This window comes from Doryrhamphus excisus, linkage group LG4 (assembly GCF_037039965.1).
Source record: "Doryrhamphus excisus strain RoL-2023G ecotype Guam linkage group LG4, RoL_Dexc_Guam_v1.1, whole genome shotgun sequence".
Classification (NCBI taxonomy): domain Eukaryota; kingdom Metazoa; phylum Chordata; class Actinopteri; order Syngnathiformes; family Syngnathidae; genus Doryrhamphus; species Doryrhamphus excisus.
In genome coordinates this window covers 18,419,500-18,446,201 of record NC_136360.1, presented here as the reverse complement: position 1 = coordinate 18,446,201, position 26,702 = coordinate 18,419,500, and the positions used below count along the sequence as shown (strand labels likewise).

Genomic DNA, 26,702 nt, shown 5'->3' with positions numbered 1-26,702 from the left:
TAAACTAAAACTAAAATCTCTTACCATGCTGTTAACTACTCTCTTCAGAGAGCAGCACAAACTGGGTCTAACAAGGACAGAAAAACGCTGCATATCTGAGAGTGTGTAGACAAAGACACCTCACAGGTCGTCACCTGGCAGCTGCACTAAATAGTAGCCGTCAAACACCAGTGTCAGTATCAACAGTGAAGCGGCGACTTCAGGATGCTGGACTTCATAGCAGGACTGCCAAGAAAAAGCCCCCAAATCATCACACCTTATATTTTCTTGGGGTTAGTTTTATTAGGCTTAATCCATTCAATGCCCAAATGATACACTTAAAGGAATTGCCCATCATATACTAAAATGCATTATGTATAGCCAAAACATGAATGACTATAACACAGATAAATCAGAAAGACCTTCCCCAAGTAATCATCTATCTGCTGTTGCTTTGACAATTGATCACCAAATCCAGATGGACCTTGACTCAGCTTGGAAAACAATGAAATACTCCATAAAACCCAAGCGTCACCATGGCGATGTAAAGCCAAAAGGCAGCTTGTGTTTGCTTTTGTTTCCTCGTCATCTGATCTGATCATCTGATTTTGGTTGATTGGGATTTCATACAAATAGACCTCCTCATTACAGTATGTGTGATTTGATGAAGTGTTGTCAATTAACCAAAGTGATTCCAGTGAGGACGGCTGCTGTTTCAGAGTCTGACTGGAGTAGTGAGGCGTAACATTGCCCTGGCAGTAATCTTCCGCAGAGACAGATTTGCCATCAGGACCTCTGCCATGTTCGTCACTAATCATTGCCATTATTGTGTGTGTGTGTGTGTGACAATGAATTCATCTCCGTACAATCACATTTCTCATCATGATGTGCTATACATATCACTATATTGACAGTTACTATGGTACCCATTATGTCATTGGATGCTCATATCACCTCGTACTTCGATACGGGACAAAAAATTTAAAAATGTATTAAAAAAAACAAAAAAAAACTTGTATTAGGAAAGCAGGAAGTGAACAAATGTAACAGTTACTGATTGTAAAAGTACCAGATGGAGGGGTAGGATTTAATAAGCTTTGCTTCTTCCTACTCCTTTTGGACATGTGGAACTGTGAACTGATTATGGGATGCACTCAATTGTAATCTGATGCATGTTCAAATGAAATTAAACCATTACAATTACCATTACCATTACCATTACCCTCTTAAAGGAAAACTGCACTTTTGGGGAATTTTGCCCAAAATCTATATATGAGACATTTTTTTTTCTGTTATAAAGTTAAAAAAACAGCTAAAAAAGAGGCAGCTAATTAATGACCTCACCTAGAAAACCTGCTATTAAAAGGTTTTGTGGTTTTAGTATATCTAAGCTCTAACAATGTAGTAACAGGTACACTACCATAATACTTGCTTACCATATTTTGGTCATTTGAAGCATTAGTGGAACGTCCTTCCTGGGTGCATTGATTCCACATAACAACATAGAAGGGAACGCGTCTGTAGCTCGGTTTGTATGCAGGTCACATTCTGGTAATGGTAATGGTTTTATTTCATTTGAACATGCATCAGATTACAATTGAGTGCATCCCATAATCAGTTCACAGTTCCACATGTCCAAAAGGAGTAGGAAGAAGCAAAGCTTTTTTAAATCCTACCCCTCCATCTGGTACTTTTAGAATCAGTAACTATTACATTTGTTCACTTCCTGCTTTCCTAATATAGTTTTTTTTAAATATGATTTTTTTATGTATTTATTTTTAATTTTTTAATTATTATGTATTTATTTTTTGTCATGTACCGAAGTACGAGGTGATATGACCATACAATGACATTATGTATGTACATATAGAGCATTGTTGGCAATTTTTCATTTTAGGTGTTTTTATGTCTTCGTAACTCACATAAAAGAGAAACATGTGTTGATGTTTTACGTAAGGACCGTGGATGATGGGAAAAAAAGACCCATCGTCATCATTAAAATGTGGGTGACGAGTCCACTTGTTTCCACACCAATTCTGTATTGAAGGACTTGTTGGGGAATTGTGACTCAACTATGCTTTCTACACAATAATCAATTCGATTGTCAACGCTCACTGAACGTAATCATGGGTTATTGCGCCCATATGGCTTCTAATTTGACATCTGAGTCAAATAATAACAGGAGCAAAGCCATGTCTTATATTTCAGTTGATCAATTCAGCTTTATTTCCCTCTTCTGCGCCAATAACACCGCCTAAAAGGTATGTCTGACCAAGTGAAAGATCCCAGCGGGGCTGATGGCAGCACATTCTACACCATGGCCTTGTTTTGTCCTCCAGTGGAGAATAAGAATATCCGTGATGAAGCAGCTCTTACTATATGTAGTGGATATTTATATAAAATAGTGCATCTTTTTGTAAAAAGGTCCCAAACTAGAGTGTCTGACCCTGACTGGTACATTTGATGCGTTGCCATTCATTGATCAGTGGATAGAATATTTTCTGCTCTGTCGTCCGTGTTACAAACAAAGCAGCAGAAATATTCTATACAATTACGACAGAAGAATGGTTCAAAGCACACGTGTTACACTAACTCAGACCTGGGGGCCAAATCTGGCCCTGCAATTTCATCCAGCCCATGGAACTCTTTGGGAAATAGCAATGATTTGGGGGACCTCATGGAGCTTAGCAAACAAAGCGCTTACAGCAATCTGCATAATGAAGCAATTCCTCAGATATAAACTACTCTTCTGGCATGATCAATTTCAAAGTGGAAACAATATAGCACAGAATTCACAACTATTCTTAATTAGGGTGCCGGATTCAAACCAAAAGTCAGAATGATTGAACTTTGCACAGCTAAAAATGGCAGCACTTTAACTAAGACACCATGTCTGTACAGACACCTTAAAGAGGCATAAGAAGAAAATTGAGCATTGGAAGTACAGCAAAGCATGCTGGGAAACATGTAATCTGCACATTCTACAGCTGCAAACTCTTCCAGGTTTCACATCATGCAGATTGGGATGTTTTTGTTTTGATATAAAATACTGTAGCTTTTGTCTGGACAATGAGAGAATGACAAAGTGGCCATGCTAAAGCAACAATATAGTCCAGAGGACATTAGAAGATGCACATTTCCTCCACTCCCATGTAAGAAAATGTGAAAAAGTGAAAAAAATAACAAATAAAACAAACATTTGTCCACCTAAATTCACATTCACCAGCTGTCATACACACTTTGTACCAACCTGAAAACAGGGGTACATTATATGGTATGTTTTCCCGGGACTGCATGCGTGGGAACCGGGATACGAGGTGTGTAGGTCTTATTATATACGTATATATACACACACACTACCGCTCAAAAGTTTGGGATCACTTGCAAATTTCTTTGTTTTCCAAAGAAAAACAAATGTTCATGCATTTCACAAACAATTTTTTACATTTCACACACATTTGTATCTATTTCACAAATAATGAAAACGAATCAGATGATTTTCAAAGAAGGATGTACATTTTTGCATAGAGGCCTACTATCAAATATGGCAGCTAATCCAAGTTCATTATTTCATAAGGCTAATAGATGATTAGAAAAGCCATCTAAAAATCTAAACTAAAACTAAAATCTCTTACCATGCTGTTAACTACTCCCTTCAGAGAGCAGCACAAACTGGGTCTAACAAGGACAGAAAAACGATGCAGACAAATATGTGAGAGTGTGTAGTTTAAGACAAAGACGCCTCACAGGTCGTCACCTGGCAGCTGCACTAAATAGTAGCCGTCAAACACCAGTGTCAGTATCGACAGTGAAGCGGCGACTTCAGGATGCTGGACTTCATAGCAGGACTGCCAAGAAAAAGCCATATCTCAGACTGGCCCAACAAATTTCCAAGTGATCTCAAACTTTTGAGCAGTAGTGTATATTTATACAATACGTGGAAGATGCGGCTTTCATCTTCCAAACTAACCTTTGACTGTTTGCTGCGATGGAATTGTTCAAAATTAGGTGCACCACACTTCGACACGTGGGCCAGTACGGGACACGTAGCTGAGGAGATCCGCTGGGATCAAGTTGCCTCCAATATACTATACTGTCGCCAAATGCCTGGCTGTTTCTTCTGCTTTCAACGAGACTCCCCCTTGCTTGAAATATGTACAGTGTGGGGAATTGGACACCATGTTGTGGGGAGGGCTTTTGGCCAGTTCGGACTGGCATCCACGCGTGTGCACACACATTGCAAAATGTATCACTAACCCACAGTCCACATAAGGATGGATTGCCCCATGTGGGGTGGACCGGGTGGTACACAGTTTTACTGCTGCGTCCCTCGTCAGCCCACTGTCGCACTTACCGTGACCAGTGCAGACACATTGGTCCCAGGACTTCCATTCCCAATTTAAATATACGGCGAGCAGTTGGTGCACATAAGGCGGGACAGACATTGTATTAAATTCAAATGTCTTCATGTGTTTTTGCAGCTGTAGAAATACTCTCAGGGTACATTTTACCATTCATGAACAAATGCAATATACGATATACTATGTGCATAGGCACTTCCACGGGTTTAGTAAAGATTTCAGACAGGAACGAGGATGCCGATGTTACACAACCATCCATTTTTACAACTGTTTCCATTCATTCATTTTCTACCTCACGAGGGTTGTGGGCAGTGCTGGAGCCCAGCTGCCTTCGGGCGAGAGGCGGGGTACACCCTGGACTGGTCGCCAGCCAATCACTGGGCACATATAGACAAACAACCATTCACACTCACATTCATAACTGTGGGATGTGGGAGGAAACCTGCACGGGGAGAACATGCAAACTCCACACAGAGATGGCCGAGGGTGGGATTGAACCCTGGTCTCCTAGCTGTGAGGTCTGTGCGCTAACCACTCGACTACCGTGCAGCCCACAACTGTTTCCAGTTGTTTCGTATTTTGTTTCTCAATGCTGTCTTGGAAATGGAACTTTGTATCCGTTCTTACAGTCATGTGGGAAAATCCCCTTAGACATTTCTGTTCTTCCAACTTTTTGGGAATTCCCTTTTTCTAGCATCCCTATGCCTCAGTGCACATCAAAGCACAGTTGAATGAGCCTGGTCTCCGCTTCTGTGTGGACTCAAGCAAAGTCTGCAGTCCTTAGGCTTTGTTTACCATACACTTTATCACAATTAGAATTGCAGTGAACTGGATTTTAAAGGGGTGAAGCATTGGCAGACATCTACGGGAGACACTGGCCTTAATTGGGCAGATAAATATCACGGACTGAGCTCACTGGGCCTCCAGCACCACTGCATACATCAACCTGAATGCAGACTGACCACCAGCAATGGGGGGGGGGGGCGGCTGCCTGGCTCATCCGTCACATTCATGTGGTCGGACAAAGAGCTTGTCTTGATGTCTAGTCTGTTAGTGGACATTGTTCAGGAAGAGCAAATGACTGGAATGCAAGAAGAATCATTGACATTTTTCATATTTAATAAGATCAAAGTTAGACATGCTCTGTATGGCCGTGCTTGAATCGGTGAACAAGCCGTCCAAAAGAAGGCTGTAAATAAACAGGATGGGCTGACATCTGTATTCTGCAAAGCACAAGCTCAGGGTTTTCATAATGAGCATTTTATTGAATATTCATGACTTTGGCCTTTCCAAAGACCTCAGTGGGAACGGATTGCTCTGTAGTACCTACGTGTTGCTCAGTCCCAGCATCTCCCACCACCACGTGGGAGAAGAAAAGTGGTCGATACCCGGCATCATCACAGAATGAATGTGGCAGCTGACACTTGCAGCTAACAGTATCCATGGATACACACTTGCAAACGGCAGGCCTCTACAGCACATTCACCTGATATTGCTTGGCAGCCATAATTTGTTTTTTCATGGCATGACTCAACAATGTACAACACCATTCAGAGGACAGCCAAACGTGTCTAAACTGTGGAAATGAAGATTTCATCCTTTACCAAGAATTGAATGAAAGATTCATACGGATATTTAAAGGGTATTGCTTAATGTCTCTATCAATGGATGGACCGGAACAGTTCTTCATGTGGTCCTGATGGTGATGTCTTCCCCACAAGCCAAAGTGAGGACATTTTTTAAGACACATGCCATAACTGTCAAAACCAGTTTGAGCTTTGAGAAGTGATATTTTTACACCCACACAGTCATTTCAAAGTGTGAGAATTAATTTGATTTTCCATAAAACATCTCTACAAACGCAGATGTGTAGTTGTGTTTCCAAGTAGTGACAGAAAAACACGTAAAAAAAAAAAAAAATGCGGCTCAATCATTTTAATCCTAATTGTCAGAATTTAATCGAAGTGTCCAGCAATCACATAAAGCACTAGCTTTCTGAGCAATTACAGACAAATTCATTAGTTTTATGAGCAATTCGGGTTTTGGAAAACCGTATTAACCAGAATATCAGACACCCCCTCTTTTTAAGAACTGTTTTTGGAAGAAAAACAAAGAAAAAAAAACATAATTAAATGAAATCAATCAACAAAAACGGACCTCATAAGATAAGATATGGCTGTATTCGTCTCTCGGTGGGGAAATTTGCCAAATATTTCTGCACTTAAAAATACTATTACGGCATTTGAAAAAAATATATACACACTAGTATTCCAAAGAAAAACAAATTTAAATGCATTTCACAAACAATGAAAATGAATGAGATGATTTTCAAAGAAGGATGTACATTTTTGCATAGAGGCCTACTATCAACAACTGTCAGTCCTCTGCATCAATCTCCTGGTATGGCTGCTAATCCAAGTTCATCATTTTATAAGGCTAATAGATGATTAGAAAAGCCATCTAAAAATCCTAACTAAAACTAAAATCTCTTACCATGCCGTTAACTACTCCCTTCAGAGAGCAGCACAAACTGGGTGTAACAAGGACAGAAAAACGATGCAGAACCCAAAAAAATTTCAGAGTGATCCCAAACTTTTGCGCGGTAGTGTATATATTTTGTAATTAAGGTCTATCCTACTAAAATAAAATGTTTTATCATTGTGTTTTTATTTTATTATATTTGCTCCAACACCCCCCGTGACCCTTGTGAGGATAAGCACTAAAAAATGAATGAATATTTATTATATTATATAATAATATTATAATTTTTGTTTTTATGTCCTCTGTTTTTTTATGTTAGATTTATTATATATTACTGTATTATATTGTATTTTTAAGTTATGATTCTTTTCACCAAGCTAACCCTACATGGCTACCTGGTTGCTACCAGTTGTTAACTCAAAACTGCATCCATAATTCTTCATCAAAAATGAACGAGTATCAACTACAACGATGCGTCTGTCTCAACACGCTCCGCGGTCAGAATAGAAGAGAAATTGTTAAAGAGCAGATTGGAACGCCCGCCGGGATGAAAGATCTTTCCGATGACCGCATGCATGCAGCAATCTAGAAAAAGCTTCCTACCCATTAATCATGACCCGCACTTTAAAATGTTCAACTCTGACCTTTCACGCTGCATTCAGGTCCCGTGACAGATTGAGATGGAGCTTTTGTCCTCACATCAGATCATTGATTTTAGACACACACAGACACACACACACACTGTAAGACTACCAGGGGATCGCTCCCAGATGTTACTTGTATTTTCTTGTGAGGAAAAAACCTTTGTGCATCTTTGCGCATGACTCAGAAGCAGCCTTATCACAGACGCTATGTTGTCACCCTGCTAATTAAAAAGAACCAGAGAGCTTCTCCAGAATGAAAAAAAAAAGTGGTGTCCCACGTTGAGGACTTTTGTTTATCACAAGCATGATGTGGAGGCTAAAAGACAACGATTAGCATGAATAAATTAGAAAGGAATGCCACTAAGTGGGTGATAGCTTATCTTCAAATTACATGCCCGGAGCTGTCACACCAACTGACGATTAATTGGCATCACAAGGTATTTCAAAAAGTTCTTTTTCATTCGTGGATTTTCAAATCTTGAATCCCCGTACGCATTCATAACAGAGAGGTGGCCTTCATTAGCATCACTAACCCCGACCACAATTACTCAGTGGCTTGAACGCCTTCTGTTTTGATTCTGACATACACCAGCCTGCAAAGTTGAAAGCAAGAAAAAGGAGGTTTGCCACCAGCTGCTTATAATTATCCGCCTTGTAGTTTCCAAAAAACTCTTATGCAAATGTCAATTTCTGCTACCATTCCTGACATTTCTCTACATGCATGCATTTTTTCTAAGAAAAACATTTATGTCAAAACCTTAAACCAAGAAAAGTTTCACTCCTTTTGTTATGGAAGCATTTAGTTTAGACCAGCATAATGGGACACACCGGTTTTGCCTTTAAATTCTTCTGAAAAACCTCAAAAAAAGTGGAAAAACATTAAATTTACGGAATGTAGCGACATTGTTATTATTATTATCATTATTAACATTACTCCTAGGAAATGCATTACTTGCATCGTGACATCACACCAGCCTGCAAAGTTTACATCAAGAAAAAGGAGGTTTGCCACCAGCTGCTTATAATTATCCGCCTTGTAGTGTCCAAGAAACTCTCATGCAAATGTCAATTTCTGCAACCATTCATGACATTTCTCTACACGCATGCATTTTGTCCAAGAAAACATTTTATATCAAAACCTTATTAAATTATTATTAACTTATTAAAATGAATGTATTAGCCTTTGCAAACAGGCTTTCAGATAAATCTGGTTCTTACATAAACTCCCGTTTTGGCTTTATTTTGGGTCCATTTCCTATTTTCACCCACTGCACTTCTGACTTACTTTTTGTTATTAGTGACCTTAAACCAAGACAAGTTTCACTATTTTTGTTAGGGAAGCATTTAGCTTAGATCAGCATAATGGAACACACCGGTTCCGCCTATATACTATCTTTCTGACAAACCTCCAAAAAAGTGGAAAAACATTCAATTTACAGAATGTAGTGACAATGTTATTATTATCATTATTAACATTGTTACTGCTAGGAATTGCATTACTTGCATAGTAACATCACACCAGCCTGCAAAGTTTACAGCACGAAAAAGGAGGTTTGCCACCAGCTGCTTATAATTATCTACCTTGGCGTTTCCAAGAAACTCTGATGCAAAAGTCAATTTCTGCTACCATTCATGACATTTCTCTACATGCATGCATTATGTCCATCAAAAGATTTTATGTCAAAACCTTTGACATATTATAATGAATGTATTGGCATTTGCAGGCTTTCAGATAGATCTGGTTCTTACGTTCTGATAAACGACCGTTTTTGCTTTATTTTGCATCCATTTTCTATTTTCACCCACTGCACATCTGACTTACTTTTTGTTATTAGTGACCTAAAACCAAGAAAAGTTTCACTACTTTTGTTACGGAAGCATTTAGCTTAGACCAGCATAATGGAACACACCGGTTCCGCCTATAAATCCTTCTGAAATACCTCAAAAGTAGCAAAAACATAAAATTTACAGAATGTGACCTGCATATTAACCAAGCCGCAGTGACATTGTTATTATTATTATGATTATTAACATTGTCACTCCTAGGAAATGCATTACTTGCATAGTGACAACACACCAGCCAGCTTCAAGCCGGTTATCGACTACCTTGTTGATTGCTTTCACTGATAAGAATACTATTATTTTGTGAAATTGGCAGTGAACATCTTTTTACATGTTTTTTAATGTGGGATTGGACTCTGCAAAACAATGAACATGCTCAGGAATAATAAGTGAATCCATATTGAGTGATTGAGTTGCCATTTTGTGAATCCTACCTCCGTAGGACTGACAGAGATAAACACTTGTTCTCTGGCCCTCGGTATGCGTAGAAAACGGATGCATCACAAGAAGCTTGAGTGTCTGCTGCTGAGACGCAGGATGTCACACCGAACCACAACATCACACGCAATCATCGACCCCTCAGGCTAATTTCTGCAGAACATTAGGAGGGTGAATCACTGAATTCATCATTGATAATGATTCCATTATGGAATAGTGCTCATCAGCCAATGTGCACTTGCTCTGAATCTCTTTGTGTCTTAAGTCATTCCTCACAAATCAACTCTTTATTCATGAAGCCAACATCTTAGCCACAAGCAGAGGAGGAATAGGAGGACATGCCAGGCGTAGAACAAATAACGCTTGATAAGGTTTATGTCTTGGCTGGTGCCACTCCAGAAATTAGTGCAGAGATGATGTCAGTTGGGCCCACGTGCTGAAACTGGTGGAACAGGAAAACTAAAAACAATGATGGAACATGGAAGAAAAGAAAAGCCATCGTCCCAAAATAACATCAAAATATTAGGACAGTGAAGATAAAAGTGGCAAGAAAACAAGTCGTACTTTGATAGAATTGATTTGTTTGCAGCCCGTATTGAATCAAATTATTGGTTATTGTGCCTCTTGTTCCTCAACCAATGGACTGCTGTCAGATTCCAATGTACAATACCGCTCAAAAGTTTGGGATCGTTTGGAAATGTTTTGGGCCAGTCTGAGATATGGCTTTTTCTTGGCAGTCCTGCTATGAAGTCCAGCATCCTGAAGTCGCCGCTTCACTGTTGATACTGACACTGGTGTTTGACGGCTACTATTTAGTGTAGCTGCCAGGTGATGACGTTTTTCTGTCCTTGTTAGACCCAGTTTGTGCTGCTCTCTGAAGGGAGTAGTTAACAGCATGGTAAGAGATTTTAGTTTTAGTTATGATTTTTAGATGGCTTTTCTAATCATCTATTAGCCTTATAAAATGATGAACTTGGATTAGCAGCCATACCAGGAGATTGATGCAGAGGACTGACAGTTGTCAGTCCTTCTTTGAAAATCATCTGATTTATTTTAATTGTTTGTGAAATGGATAAAAATGTTTGTGAAATGCATGAAAATGTGTTTTTCTTTGGAAAAAAAAGACATTTGCAAGTGATCACAAACATTTGAGAGATAGTGTACCTTTTTTGGTATTCCCTCAATGGGATGACTAGTATTGTACTCCAAATGGGACATGAAGGACATAAAACCTGTGCAAAATCCAAAAGTTGTGAATAATTAAAGTCTGCTGCTTGGTGGGAAAGTGACTATTATACCCAAACTGTATTAAAACTGCCAACAACCGTAATATTTATAGCGAAACTTTCTTTTTTCTAGAATGAAAGCCTTCCAATGTTCAAGTGCAAGTAAAGCTAATCCCACTGAGTAATCTAATCTGTCAGAGTTTATATTTGCTGTCAGGTTGTGACACCTAATTAACAATTAAAAGTTGGTTCTTTCTGCTGCAGACCTGGAGGAATAGCAGCCTCGTTACCGAAGTGTATTTCAACTCGACACACACTGATTTAGTTTACAGATTTCTTATATTTCATATCCATTCATGTCACTATTATAATCCATTATGTTTTGCAAGGATCAACACCTTGGGCCGCTGTAGCATGAGTACTGTAGGATCTTTGGGATGGGAATTGCTGAACTTCAAGTAAGCCAAACCCAGTAATCCCTCATTTATCACTGTTGATTGGTTTCAGACATGACCATGACTTGGATTCCCTTTTAACAAATGTAAAATTCGGCAGTTAGAGCATAGAAAACCTGTTTACGATCCTTAAATACAGAGTTTAACTTTATTAGAGCCCTCTAGACATGGAGTAACATCCCTATAGTAGACATAATAACAGGAAATGAGACCTTTGACACATAAAGAAGACATAACAGACTGAAAGATTAGGTTTGGGGGGATTTCTTGGACTACGAGAACATTCTTCCTGCGGTGGAAATTATCTTGTCAATGTAACATTACTGACACCTAGTGACCAGTTTAAAATACTACATATTACATCTTTGAATGGGTCTTCTGGATGCTTAATATTTGTATTTTTGTTCATTTAGCCATATCTATGCTTGAAAATTGTTTAGACCATATATGTTTATTTATGAACAAATAATAGGCCATATTCAACCTTGAAACCCTGATAATTTATGAATGTATGTAATGTAAAAAAAAAACGTGAAGCCACGAAACTTAAACTGCACGATGTTATTCTTGCACTTTGGCCAGTGCTCCCCTCTGCAGGCTAATTGGAAAAGTGCATGGCAGCTAAGTTATCGGAGTCTCACATTTAGTCTGACGAGTTCTCGCTTATACTGACTTTGCAATAACCCAGCATATTCATAGAACAGCTGTAAGCTAGGCGGCGTCATTAGAGGCATATTTATTCACCCACTGCGACCACCAGGAGGTAGACCACGCTGCCTGGATCATCTGTGGCACCTCGCTCTCTGTACCCCCCACTGGGCTTGAGAAGGGGAAATGGGAAAATATGACAATCATTGCATTGTTAATATGCTAGCACGCTAAGAAAGCAACAAAGTAATGGATGCCGGCGATAGAGAAGGGTTAAATTCTTCTATTCTTGGTAGGGTGCAGGCCCCGGGTGCTTTTTTAGAAATATACCAGGAATTTCCAGAAAATTTGAAAACAATGCAGTAATTTAACTGACCTGAACTTTAACTTGCCCAAATCTAGTAACCCCAAGAAGGACAACTACTGTAAATTAGCTACCAAGTTACCCGTAGTCGTCCGTTGCATAATCTGCATGAGCAAATAACCGCAGAGGTCTGTAATTAGCGCTGGCTTATAAAACATTAACATTAACATCTGGTGGTGTAGCCAACCTCCTGATGTTACTACTACTGATGTTAATACTTGAACTGAATCCATTTTCTCCAAAGAAATCATGTACACTACCGCTCAAAAGTTTGGGATCACTTGCAAATGTTTTCATTTTCCAAAATAAAATTTTCATGCATTTCACAAACAATTTTTCCATTTCACAAACATTTTAATCCATTTCACAAACAATTAAAATGAATGAGATGATTTTGAAAGAAGGATGTACATTTTTGCATAGAGGCCTACTATCAACAACTGTCAGTCCTCTGCATCAATCTCCTGGCATGGCTGCTAATCCAAGTTCATCATTTTATAAGGCTAATAGATGATTAGAAAAGCCATCTAAAAATCGTAACTAAAACTAAAATTTCTTACCAAGCTGTTAACTACTCCCTTCAGAGAGCAGCACAAACTGGGTCTAACAAGGACAGAAAAACGATGCAGACAAATATCTGAGAGTGTGTAGTTTAAGACAAAGACGCCTCACAGGTCGTCACCTGGCAGCTGCACTAAATAGTAGCCGTCAAACACCAGTGTCAGTATCAACAGTGAAGCGGACACTTCAGGATGCTGGACTTCATAGCCAAGAAAAAGCCCCCAAAAATTCCAAGTGATCCCAAACTTTTGAGCGGTCGTGTACATCCAATTATTCCGGTCCAGAAAGCCAAACGTGTTATTACAAAACACGATTTTTATACTTTTACAATCATAATTTTATTTGTTGAAGACGACACACACGACTATATGGCGGCGAGACACCACCTTCCTGTTCCATGAGTTAGTTCTTGAATTCAGTAGCATTTCTTGTCTTCTTCTTTATTCTTTATTCTCGTGGCTTATTTTGCATAAATGTTTATCAAATAACTACCGAATCAACCACCGAAGACATGATAGACGGGCAGTAGAGCTGACTTCTGATAGTTTAGAATAGATACCATCAACAGTCCAAAGTTTTTGGTTAAATTGTATTTTGTCATTCATAGATCAAAATACTTAATAATAATCGTTTGTCACATTCCGGGGCATTGCTAGTCCATTGTTGAACAAATGGAACGAAACAGAATAGAACAAGAAGTTCTTCCTATGATAAAGCCAGTAGTCCTTGCAGGTAAGAGATACAATCAGTACACAACTACAGCATTTTCAATTTTGTGCTATCACACACCGAAGTGATGTCAACAGTCCTCCAGCAAGTAAACACAAGAGGCTGACATGCAATAACCGAAATCCAACACGACCCAGCGACGATCCAATACCACCGTCCATCTTACGTATATCTGGATCTGTTGATCAGAAATACTGTAGTCCCGATTGCCTCCAAGAATTAGTCCGGGAAGTCTCAAATGTTGCTGTGCTTCTGTGGACTGGAGTCTGAGCTGGAGTGTTTTCTACTGTTTTGGTCCCCTTAGACCACCGTGGCTCCACTTATTGATTCTTTTAATGCAGAGTCACCCAGAAGGCTTGTTCTAAAAAAAGATTGCATGGCTTCAAATACACGTGTTTGTGTTTATCAAGAGTCATCTTCACATTGGATTATCTTTTAACAGGCTTCAAGGGTGTTTTTAACTTCACAGCACTGCCAACTTTGATAAAAATCTCCCTTTGAGAATCAAATCTTACTAATGCAATAGTGTTTCATAAGCTTCCATTGGTGAGGACTGTTTGTTCAGGCTTATTCATAAATTTGTCAGTGAAACCCGTAACCTTGACAATTATGGTTTAATATCCACCAGGAACTGACAATAGGCCGCAATACCATCAACAGAAAAACAAGTTTCTCGTATTTTTATAAGTTGTCACTTTCTTAATTGTCTGTTGAGGTTGGAATTGAACATTTGAAGCTCTACCCAAGCCGCAGTTTGACGAACCACTCAGCCGATCAAATGATTTTTCAGATTCTGGTTGAGTTCCAAGCTTTGCAAGCCTGGAGATACAAAAGTTGCTATGGTTTCTGCAGCAAGAACATAAACAGATGTCTTTGAAGTCCGTTGTTTGGAAGGACCCATCTTTATTTCACATTGGAACCACAATACAGACAATTTTATTGGCCGACTAATTTAGTGGAACCACAATCTTAAGTGTAAAATGCGTAGAAAATAACAACACCAACAAAACACTACATTGTGTTTACATTCTGTTCTGGGGTCTGTTGCATAAAAATTGTCTAAGGCATTAAGACTGGGCATTCTGGTTATCCTGGCTCAACTTATCTGTGATCTAGTCGCACAAAAGTCGGATATGCTCTGACAGATTTATTCTGTAGAACCAGCCTGCTCCAGACCAGGCTAACATCAATGATCAATTTCATCTCATCGCTTATATCAATCAGCAGTCACTGTAAATGGAAACCAATAATTAATCCACTGCCCACATTCAGCTAAATGCATGGTCATTATTTCAACATTTGTGATCACTCATTTCATTGTTGAGAAATGGCTTTAGATGACGTTGCAGTCATCCATCCATCCATCTTCTACTGCTTATCCAAGAGTGGTTCGCAGGGGCAGCAGCCCAGACTTCCTTCTCTGGCCACTTCTTCGTCCAGCTCCTCCTGGCGAATCCTGAGGTGTTCCCAGGCCAGCTGAAAGTTTCTCCTGGGTCTTCCCCGGGGGCTCCTACCGGTCGGACATGCCCTGAACACCTCCCCAGGGGGTCGTCCGGGAGGTATCCTGACCAGATGCCCAAGACATATTTCCCAAGGCAAATTTAGGACTCCACAAACTGGAACTGTGCATGTTTTACTCAGTAATATACCTTGTTTGAGTTACATCCAACAAAGATACAGAATCAATTCCATCAATTCCATTGATTAAAGAATGGTAATAGATAGCTATTGATTCACTAACACTAAATACAACATTGTTATGAAATCTCCTTGAAACATACTGACACATCAAAACGATGAACATTCCCAAAGAACAGTCACACTCTCATCAAAAAGTTCATTTCCTCAAATGAGTCACCTTCAGAAAAGTTCTGGCAACATGGAAACACGTGGGAAGCCAAATACTGTTTTCATGGAATTATTTATTTCCACCTCATCTGCATTTTTGGCTGGAAAATGTAATTAATTATCCACAGAGACATCTACAGGGACACTATATTTGACAACTCTTTGTAGAAGCATGCAAATACAGTCATTTGTAAGCAGTTTAACATACCGGCAATGTATATTTATGAACATGGTCCTACAGATAGATGGGTATGCGAGCAGCAAATAATTCAGTTGACTTCTTGTACAAAATAAAGTGGTAGTGTAAATCACTCATAGACCATTACCAAATATAACAGATATAATAAGAGAAAATAAGACATAAATGAGACTTGTGTGTGTTGCTAGAAGTGTATGCCTTAGAGAAGTGGAGTGGCGTATGGACAGGAAGTGATGTCAGGGGTTTAGGGTTACAGCTGCAACAATAGTGTGTGTTTTTGTTACGGATTATTGTGTTCTGGTCATCAAATCGGATGCTTGTTTATCTCACAGAATAGTAGAGTAACATTACTGACAGCTAGTGACCAATGTAGAGTACTGCATACCATAACAATGTATTTGAATGTGTTTTGTAAATGCATAACCACTGTTATGGTGTAAAATGCTTAATTTCGGCAAACAAAATACATTAAATATGCTTCAATATACACTACTGCTCAAAGGTTTGGGATCACTTGGAAATGTTTTTTGGGCCAGTCTGAGATATGGCTTTTTCTTGTCAGTCCTGCTATGAAGTCCACTTCACTGTCGATACTGACACTGGTGTTTGACGGCTACTATTTAGTGCAGCTGCCAGGTGACGACCTGTGAGGCGTCTTTGTCTTAAACTACACACTCTCAGATATTTGTCTTCTTGCACTGTTGTGCAGCATTTTTCTGTCCTTGTTAGACCCAGTTTGCATTTGTTTGTTTGTTTCATTTGCAAGTGATCCCAAAGTTTTGAGCGGTAGTGTAGCCCTAAAACACAATATTCTATGTGCCTTAAAAGAGTGATCTAAAATGGCCAATACTGGAGGGGAGGCTGGAATTGAATGACTTAATAACATACCACAAAACAGCATGATTTATTAATACATATTGCATCGTTTTTCTGTCCTTGTTAGACCCAGTTTGTGCTGCTCTCTGAAGGGAGTAGTTAACAGCATGGTTTTAGTTAGGATTTTTAGATGTCTTTTCTAATCATCTATTAGCCTTATAAAATGATGAACTTGGATTAGCAGCCATACCAGGAGATTGATGCAGAGGACTGACAGTTGTTGATATTAGGCCTCTATGCAAAAATGTACTTCCTTTTTTGAAAATCATCTTATTCATTTTCATTGTTTGTGAAATGGAAAAAAGGGTTTGTGAAATGCATGAAAATGTGTTTTTCTTTGGTAAACAAAGAAATTTACAAGTGATCCTGAACATTTGAGCAGTAGTGTATGTTTTTAGTTAGTCAGTGGCTAACACAGCATGACAATCTCCAAGATACACAAACTCAGTGTCCTACTGAATCAACACAACTGTCTCAAATACCACATCTCTCTATCTACACAGGTAGTTGCACATTACTTACAGACACATCATTTCTAAGGCAGAAGCATATTCGAAAGTACCCTCTAACAAAAAGCATCTAGAGGGCGCTAATGTTAAAAATGTATTTAATGTCTATGCTCTAAAAAGTACAAACACATTCCATTTATGAAGAAGAATCCTACTGCCACAAATGTTTGTGAAATGCATGAAAATGTTTTTTTTTTCCCAAACTTTTGAGCGGTAGTATGTTTTGCCTGTTATTATTACTATTATTATTGACCTGTCCTATTCAGCGGCTTAGTCACACAGTGTCGTGAACTGTATGATTGTTTTACCGGAACAGTTTTACTTTACAGCAGGTTAGTCGGGTATACTCCTCCTCTTTCAATTGCGTTGCAAATTTACTGTTGACCATTGAACTGACCATGGTTGGAGGGCCAACAGACAAAGAAGAAAGAGAGAGAGGAGAGGCAAGCCAGTATTAGGTCACATCAGGAACTGTAGGGGAGATTTTGGAAGGGTTTCTGGGGAAGAGGAGGGATCACGATGTAGCCACAGATGGTGAGAGCATCCACTCCATCGCCTGGGGTGTAGCTGTGAGAACCGATTGAAGAACCTTGGGACTTGATATGGAGCCTGGGGATGGCCGGGGTATACTAGTAGACACAGCAATAACTATATTAAGTATAAATCTCTATAGTTGTTAGTGTCATTACTGTAATAATACTATAATTACTTTTTGAAAAACCGTGACAAAGTGAAGCTGCAAATTGACTTTATATGATACATGCTATGTTGAAACGCCTTCTCCCAATGCATGCTTTTCAATCTTTTGGTGTTTGTGGTTTTTTTTCAGTTCCTCCCAAGATATATGACATTTCCTCTGACATCACAGTAAACGAGGGCAGCAATGTGTCGCTCATCTGTACAGCCAGCGGGAAACCTGAGCCAGCCATTTCCTGGAGACACATAACCCCATTAGGTGAGTTCACTTCACCTCTCACTTACTCATGCTAATGAATGGCTGGATGGACAGCCAGTTGGATGGATACACCTAGGGAGGAAATTGGGAAAAACTGAGAAGAGATGGCTGGTCGTTGCGTTGCACACGGAGATATGGAAGGCGGGGTTGGGGGCTGAAGAGTGAGATGTAGGTTACGTGCTTGGCTGGCTCCATAAGCGAAGGAGGGGACGCTGGTGGATGTCAGAATAATTGAGTACAATGCCTCATACGGAAAGGGAGGTACTGCAATAATGGTTTTGTGCGGGTATGGAAACTATGGTAGACATTTTCCATGGGTCCATGTCCCATATGCTAAAATCCTTTCTTGTCTTTCTTGGACTCTACGCCAGAAATCAGGACTAAGTGTTACGGCACCGACTGGGAAATATAGTGTGAGTCGTCAAATGAAGAGCTTGCAACCAAAAGGCACTAAATCCATTTTGACTGATTTCGAGAAAATCAATGATTTTTAATTACGCACATATCAATCTATTTGGTCATCAAGTCTATATTGCAAATGAAAGAGCTGTCAATATAGGTCATAAAAATGCATGCTATAAAAATCCTGCACACACCATGTATTTTATATATTTTTTTTATTTATTTTTTTTTTTTTTCGGATTTAGCGCCTTTTGGCTGAAATGATGGATTTAGCGCCTTTTGGCTGAAATAAATTTGAAGTCACCTTTAACTTCTTTAATGGCATTGTTGTAAAAGAATGTAAGGTGCTTTAATATGCTATGCTAATAAAATAATTACAACACAGAAGCCATTCTCAACATACAATACAAAATAATTATTATTAATTAAATTGATAAAAATTTTATTAAAAGCAGTGCTCATATTTGACTGCACCATGAAGGTGACAGTGACAAAAATCATCTCATTACAAACTCTTCACATTGTATGTTTTTTAATACAAGTAAAATAATGTTTCTCATGAAAGTTGGAGGTGTCAAGGTAGAGACATGCCTTTTATGGCGTAAAAAAAAAAAAACTTCCATGTTACAGAATACTGTAAAAACACAATTTGTGTTCTCCTGAATTGCATAACATACTGTAACATAATCATATCATATGTGTACATAATGTACACAAACAAAACAGGATGCACACTGATACTGGCTTTCTGTATGTGCAGTGCCAATTGTATTCTTCTGTCTGATTGGTCAGATTATCAATAGATGGGAAACTTGGGCCAATCAGAATAAAGAATAAAGAAAGGGATTTAGCTCCTTTTGGTTGAAATCTGAAATGGAAATAGCGCCTTTTGGTTGAAAGCATAAATTTCATATCACTTTTTTTCATATTTTTAAAAATGATTTCAAGACCAAAATATGTGATTTGGATACACATGACAGAGGTCTATTAAACTCATGAAAAACATGCAACTTAGTGGAAATTGGATTTAGCGCCTTTTGGTTGCAAGCTCTTCAAATAGTTGGTCTCAGTTGATTGGTGACACACAATTTTAAAAGCAACCCTTCACTGGGTATTATCACTGAAAATACATTCTCAGGAAATCGAATCGATCGTAACTGAACTGTTCAGGTTGTCTTAGAACAGGGGTCTCAAACTCGCGACCCACAGACGCTAGTTTGAGGCTTCTGCCTTGATATGAAACTTAATGATTTTTATTTTATATGCATGCTGTATGGTATCATGCACCCAGAAATGACAGCTTAAAGCTGTGTCAACACCAATTAACGCAATTGTGCCCCGCCCATACGTGAGCGAACCCGCCTGTTTTGCGTTTTCTCTCATCATCCATGACTGAGATCACCACCGTCACGGCGCTGTACTGCTCCGAAAGTCAGAAGCTCCGCTGTAATTTCTGGGTTCATGATACCCTCTAGAGGCGTACAGAGGTAGGCTGGTTCCAACGCTTCCTACCACAGCGCCGCCTGCGACGCGGCTTCCAGCGCTACTTCAGGCTCAGTTTGATGACCTTCTAGTTCGGGTTAGTGCCAGGAAGAATAAAAATTTTGATATTTGAGAACAGTGGAATGTTTTATCAGAGCTTTTCTTGTGGAAAACCGGAACCAAAGCACTGAAAGGGTGTAGGGTTGAAGACAGTTTATTTATTTTTCTGTTTTTAAAAAAATGCATTTTTTTTTTGAAAACCTGATGCGGCCAAGCCTCACCCAGACCCCAGCTCCAGTGGCTCCCAGGTATATTTCGTTTGAGACCCCTCTTCCCTCTCATCTGAGCTGACTTCATCAATTCATTGTCAATGAATGAAGTAAGCATCCACCAATGAGGAAGGTGGATGATGCAATGAATTTATAGTTGCTACCTCTGAATAAGAAAAATAATCCTCACGAAAATTTGATAAAATTTGATATGTGGGTCGATGGCTGGAGCACCTTGACCTTTAAACTAAGCTTGTGTCAAATGCAACAAACAAAACATAAAGGAAGGCCACAAGCAAAGGCAAGTGGAATTTATCCACAATGCGGAGTCTTTACTTTACAGAAGTAACATGAACGTATCACACCGACAGAGTGACAGTGTAATAACGTTTCACGACGAGTGACTGCGGCTGCCCACTTCCTGCTCCAGCTAAGCTACAGTACGCCCTACGTAACCGTGCATGTCATTTAGTTTAAATTATGATGTGATGGACCAATCATTAAAAGAAAATATGCAGCACAGAATCCAGCAGAGGACACTGTCGTAAGTCAATTTACAGCAGGAAGATGTGTTGACAAGAGGTGATGTTTTGTGTATAGCTGGAACGTCAACTGCTGGCCTGTGGACAACATTAGGCCCGCCAAAATGTTTCATCTGGACCCCAGAATAAAATGACTGAATTTAGGATGGAGTCCTGGGCTAATAAATAAGCAAAACATTAAAAACGTGAAATTCTGAACAGTGCAATGGCAATGTAGGCTATCTAGAAAATGTAGGCTTTTGGACATCCTAATAATAAATAAAGAATGCTGTCATATATTGGTCAGATGTAGAACCCGCTGGTCCTAGAAAAACGATATGGGTTTTCATGTCCGTCTCCAAAAATGTCCAATAACACCTGGAAAAGTCTTGAGTTTTGTTTTGGAGCGTATGGAAAGTGGTACAATTACTCGCTAAATATAGTGTAGCGTATTGGCAAAGCGATCCATGTGATCCGTGTGAGCAGGTAGAAGTGTAATTTTGCGTGTATGTTTGTGCGAAGGCGTTTATTTTGATCAGGTTGCAAGGTGTGTTTCATATGTGTTAACTTTCTGTTGTTGGCACCATGACTGAGGTGGATGATTTAGATTCAGTCATTACTTTTAAGAGAAGCACCATGAACAAAGATACACTACCGCTCAAAGGTTTGGGATCACTTGCAAAATTCTTTGTTTTCCAAAGAAAAATACATTGTCATGCATTTCACAAACATTTTTTCCATTGAACAAACAATGAAAATGAATGAGATGATTTTCAAAGAAGGATGTACATTTTTGCATAGAGGCCTACTATCAACAACTGTCAGTCCTCTGCATCAATCTCCTGGTATGGCTGCTAATCCAAGTTCATCATTTTATAAGGCTAATAGATGATTAGAAAAGCCATCTAAAAATCGTAACTAAAACTAAAATCTCTTACCATGGTGTTAACTACTCCCTTCAGAGAGCAGCACAAACTGGGTCTAACAAGGACAGAAAAACACTGCACAACTGTGCAAGAGGACAAATATCTGAGAGTGTGTAGTTTAAGACAAAGACGCCTCACAGGTCGTCACCTGGCAGCTGCACTAAATAGTAGCCGTCAAACACCAGTGTCAGTATCAACAGTGAAGCGGCGACTTCAGGATGCTGGACTTCATAGCAGGACTGCCAAGAAAAAGCCATATCTCAGACTGGACCAAAAAATTTCAATCTATTGCAATCTAGTATTTTATTTTCTACTTCGTTGCCTTGCATTGCTCCATTACCCTATGGAGTCATTACAACGCTACATTCACACAGTCCCATCATAATGTGTTCATGAGCAAGGACAAACAGGCACCACTTTCAATATTAATCAATATTATCTCTCAATTATCTCATTTTCTTTACCTTTTTGGAAATACATTTTCAAAATGTCCACTGTTAAACCTCGAACCGACCCCCGCTTCACCTAGTTCTTGTCCTCCCTGATTTTCATATTAATGGCTTAAGGCCGGCTATGCTTATCTGATGGCTGTGAGCATGACCGCGTTTCTCTTTCGGCTGTCAAATCCTCCTCTGTGGTGCACCCGGCTGATTGTGTTAGCGGACTTTTCGTGAGATGATCAAAAGCCATCCTCTGCGTCCGAGGAGCAGTCACTCATCCTGCTTTGAAGTGTCCGCACTTTGAAGTTTGCCAGGGAAGAAATGATATGGCGGTAGAATGAAAGGGTGCAGGACTGAATGTAATCACAGGCTGTCTCCAAGCACATCACAAACCAAGCCATTAGCCATGGGATCTTCAGTTGGCTATTGTAGCTGGGTCGATTTGTCCAAAGGGTCTGCGACCGCTGAGAGGTTGTAATAGGCTAATTCCCTTTCACTGGAATACCCTGAAATCCTTTGGATATGCAGAGCAGCTCTCATAGACCAATTCATTGGCAACTTGAGGTGCAAGTGGGGCGTAAGGGCGTACTCATATGAGAACTTGGTCCCACTTCACGCCAAACGTCCGGCAAGTTTGGCAAGTGATAGCACTCTGTTCCATCCTCAAGTTGGGAGCACTCTCCCTTCTTTGGCACAGTTGGACGACATCTGGAGTATCCAAAGTGCACATTTTAAACATATCATTTAACAAGAAAAGAAGTCGTAATTTAACATCAGAATTACGTATTAATAGTATGAGGATTGCATAATTTTAGTATCATTCGGGTTGAAATATGAAAAAAAAAGATGTAATGTGGGAAACAAATCGATGAATACAGTTGTAATTTTTGGTAAATTAGGTTTGGAAAACATTATATAATATTATAGGAATAAAATCATAGTATAAAAAAGTTTTGGGGGATTATTTGAGAAGAAATTAAAAATTAAACAACAAAAAAAGGGGTGGGGTGGCAAAGTTGATACTAATACTATGATGGTTATGGTAATGGTAATTTTATTTTCTTATTTCATTTGAACCTGCATCAGATTACAATTGAGTGCATCCCATAATCAGTTCACAGTTCCACATGTCCAAAAAGAGAAGCTTATTAAATCCTACCCCTCCATCTGGTACTTTTACAATCAGTAACTGTTACAATCTCCAAACTGTTATGATGTTTCACCTCTCCCACAAAAGCTGAGATTCAGTTTTTTTCTTGAAATACAGTACCATAAAACGGGGTTATAAGTGACGGCGGGCTAATAAAGGACAATTTTCTGCCTTTTCATGTTAAACGGGTAGCTGCTTTGTGTTGTTTTTTTTCAAAGAAGCATATACACTACCGCTAAAAAGTTTTGGGATAGCATACACATTTCTTTGTTTTCCAAAGAAAATCAAATTTTCATGCATTTTACAAACATTTTTTTCCATTTCAGAAACATTTCTATCCATTTCACAAACAATTAAAGCTAATCAGATGATTTTCAAAAAAGGATGTACATTTTTGCATAGAGGCCTACTATCAACAACTGTCAGTCCTCTGCATCAATCTCCTGGTATGGCTGCTAATCCAAGTTCATCATTTTATAAGGCTAATAGATGATTAGAAAAGCCATCTAATAATCTAAACTAAAACTAAAATCTCTTACCATGCTGTTAACTACTCCCTTCAGAGAGCAGCACAAACTGGGTCTAACAAGGACAGAAAAACGCTGCACAACTGTGCAAGAAGACAAATATCTGAGAGTGTGTAGTTTAAGACAAAGACGCCTCACAGGTCGTCACCTGGCAGCTGCACTAAATAGTAGCCGTCAAACACCAGTGTCAGTATCAACAGTGAAGCGGCCACTTCAGGATGCTGGACTTCATAGCAGGACTGCCAAGAAAAAGCCATATCTCAGACTGGCCCAAAAAATTTCCAAGTGATCCCAAACTTTTGAGCGGTAGTGTATTCTTGAACAAATCGTTCAAAAAACATTTTCCCAAAAATTGTCCCTTATTGCCCCGCCGTCCCTTATAACCATGTTTTACGGTATATAACCTTTGAACCTATCATCGTGTGCTCGTTCACAATATATGAAAGTGGCAAAGTTGCATCCTTTCAATTTTCATGATGTGAAGTAGACACCCTTGGCCTCCATGCATGTAGAGAAGTGGTAGACCAGCTTTAATGCCATCACTCATGATAACCACATTGTATAAGACAAATCAATACGGAGTCTCATAATAAGCCAAAAATCAAATCCCACACGATGCTCACTCACCCGCGACTAAATTCGTGTATTCGTGTGTGTAATAACGATGTGTCATTTATTGAATTCAGTCAATCCTTTTTGCAAGAAATAAATGATCAGTTTGAAATAAGTCAAGGTCAGGAAGATTGCAGTAACACAGCAGTATAAAAGTGATGGGACAAGCAAATGGGTGAAGGCAGGTGAGGGTGGGGGAATGCCCCATGCCCCCCCAGTACAATCCTGCAGTCAGCATGCCTATTGCATGCTCCCTCAATACATACCACATCTGTGGCATTGTGCTGTGTGATAACACGCACATTTTGGAGTGCCCTTTTATTGTGGCCAGCCTGAGGCACGCTTATACAATAATCATGCTGCCTTATCTGTGAGGTGGACGGATTATATTGATAAAGGAGTAGCGCTCACTTCCATGGATTTAGACCCAATTGTGAACAATATCTGAAAGGAATTGGACTTTTGTGTACATAGAAAAGTTTTACATCGTTGAGTTCAGCTTATGAACGATGGGAGCGAAACAAAAGGGTTGCGTTTCTATTTTTGCTGAGTGTATTTGTCTCAGTGATGACGGCCCAATGGAAAAGCATCAAAGCTGCACCGCCAGCTAAACTACTCGACGTTGTCTGGAAGTAGCGCTGTGAAGGATAGATCCAGCCCTTCGCCATTTCTACCGATTTCACATGAAGGTCTTTGTCGTGTTACGAAGCTCGCCCATTTGTTTCCCATCTGCAGGTGAAAGGACTATTTCAATGTTTTCTTTTCTTTCTTCAACAGGGAGCCATCACAGTTTCCCACTGTAGATACGTAATTCTGCTGCACGAGTCGGTGGCGTTTGACAGAATGATAAATTACCCCGACTGTTGAGCTCTTATTCCCTTCTGTTTTGTTTTCGCTTTTTTTTTTTTTCGTGCTCCTCCGCATTCATGCCAACTGGCACATCAACAACTATCAACTAATAAACTGTGGGCTTTTGCTAAATTATAATCATAAACTGTTTATTGAGATAATTATGTGTCTGAACGCGGGCCAATAAAGTTAATGTGCATTCCTATTTTGCAGAGATGCATAAGCAATGTATTTATTTTATATATTTTTTATTTTATAATACCTAAAGCATGGTTGTTAAATTGATTATTGATTATTGATTATTGATTATTGAAATTGATTATTGCATACACACTGGGATGGAGGGATGGACATAATCGATAAACTGATGATTGACTTTGAATAATCGGTTGGTTATGTGGGATATTCATTCATTCAATTTGTACCGCTTATCCTCACTGCGGTCGCAGGGGGTGCAGGAGCCTATCCCAGCTGTCTACGGGCAAGAGGCGAGGACTGGTGGCCAGCCAATCACATGGCACATACGTATAGACAAACAACCATTCACACTCACATTCATACCTATGGACAATTTGGAGTCGCTAATTAACCTAGCATGTTTTTGGAATGTGGGAGGAAACCGGAGTACCCGGAGAAAACCCACGCATGCACGGGGAGAACATGCAAACTTCACACAGAGATGGCCGAGGGTTCGATTGAACTCTGATCTCGTAGCTGTGAGGTCTGCGCGCTAACCACTCGACCGGCGTGCAGCCTATGTGGGATATATTGTTCATTAATTGTGACTTGAAGCAATCGAGGGCCATTATAGTGCAGTACTCGTCTGCAACCAGCAGAGATGCCATCAACATCTGCTTATCTGCGATGGTGTTTTGGGGACGGCGTTCTCCGTAGGGAAGTCCAAACTTCCTGGTCATCAGTCACGTCTTGGAGGCCAGGTGCCTGTCTGGAACACCTGACTAGGGAGGCGTCCTGGAGTCATCCCGTTTCTACACTTTGGAGTAGACTAGTTTTGGTTGCTTGCCCTTTCGATTACTCCCCAAGGCTCATGACCACAGGTGAGCGTGGGGACTTATATTGACCGGTAAACTGAGCGCATTGCCATCCGGCTCAGATCTCCCTTCACCACGATGGTCCGGTAATGTGACCACATTACTGCAGACCATGCATCAATCCACCCATCGGGCTCATGCTCCAAACTTGCCTCACAAGACCCCAATTTACTTGAACTCCTCCACCTGGGGCAAGACCTCACTCCCAACACCAAGGGTGCAATCCACTTCAGATTTGGAGGTGATGAGTCTCATCCGAGAAGCGTCACACTCAGCCGTGAACCGCCCCGGTTGATGAGTCCCAGCTTGATGAGGCGGTCGGTACAATGTCTGGAAATATCAGAGATGATGTCCCAA

The 26,702-nt window shown here is 39.7% G+C and overlaps 1 protein-coding gene across 2 annotated transcripts in view; it reads left to right on the top strand.

Moving 5' to 3' along the window:
* The window catches only part of negr1 (neuronal growth regulator 1), a 193,005-nt gene that overhangs the window by 57,347 nt on the left and 108,956 nt on the right, over positions 1-26,702 (top strand). For both annotated transcript variants that reach the window (XM_058074094.2, XM_058074095.2), the window contains exon 3: positions 17,990-18,115. In XM_058074094.2, coding sequence (XP_057930077.2) covers positions 17,990-18,115 — 126 coding nt within the window. The remainder of the gene's footprint in view (positions 1-17,989; positions 18,116-26,702) is intronic.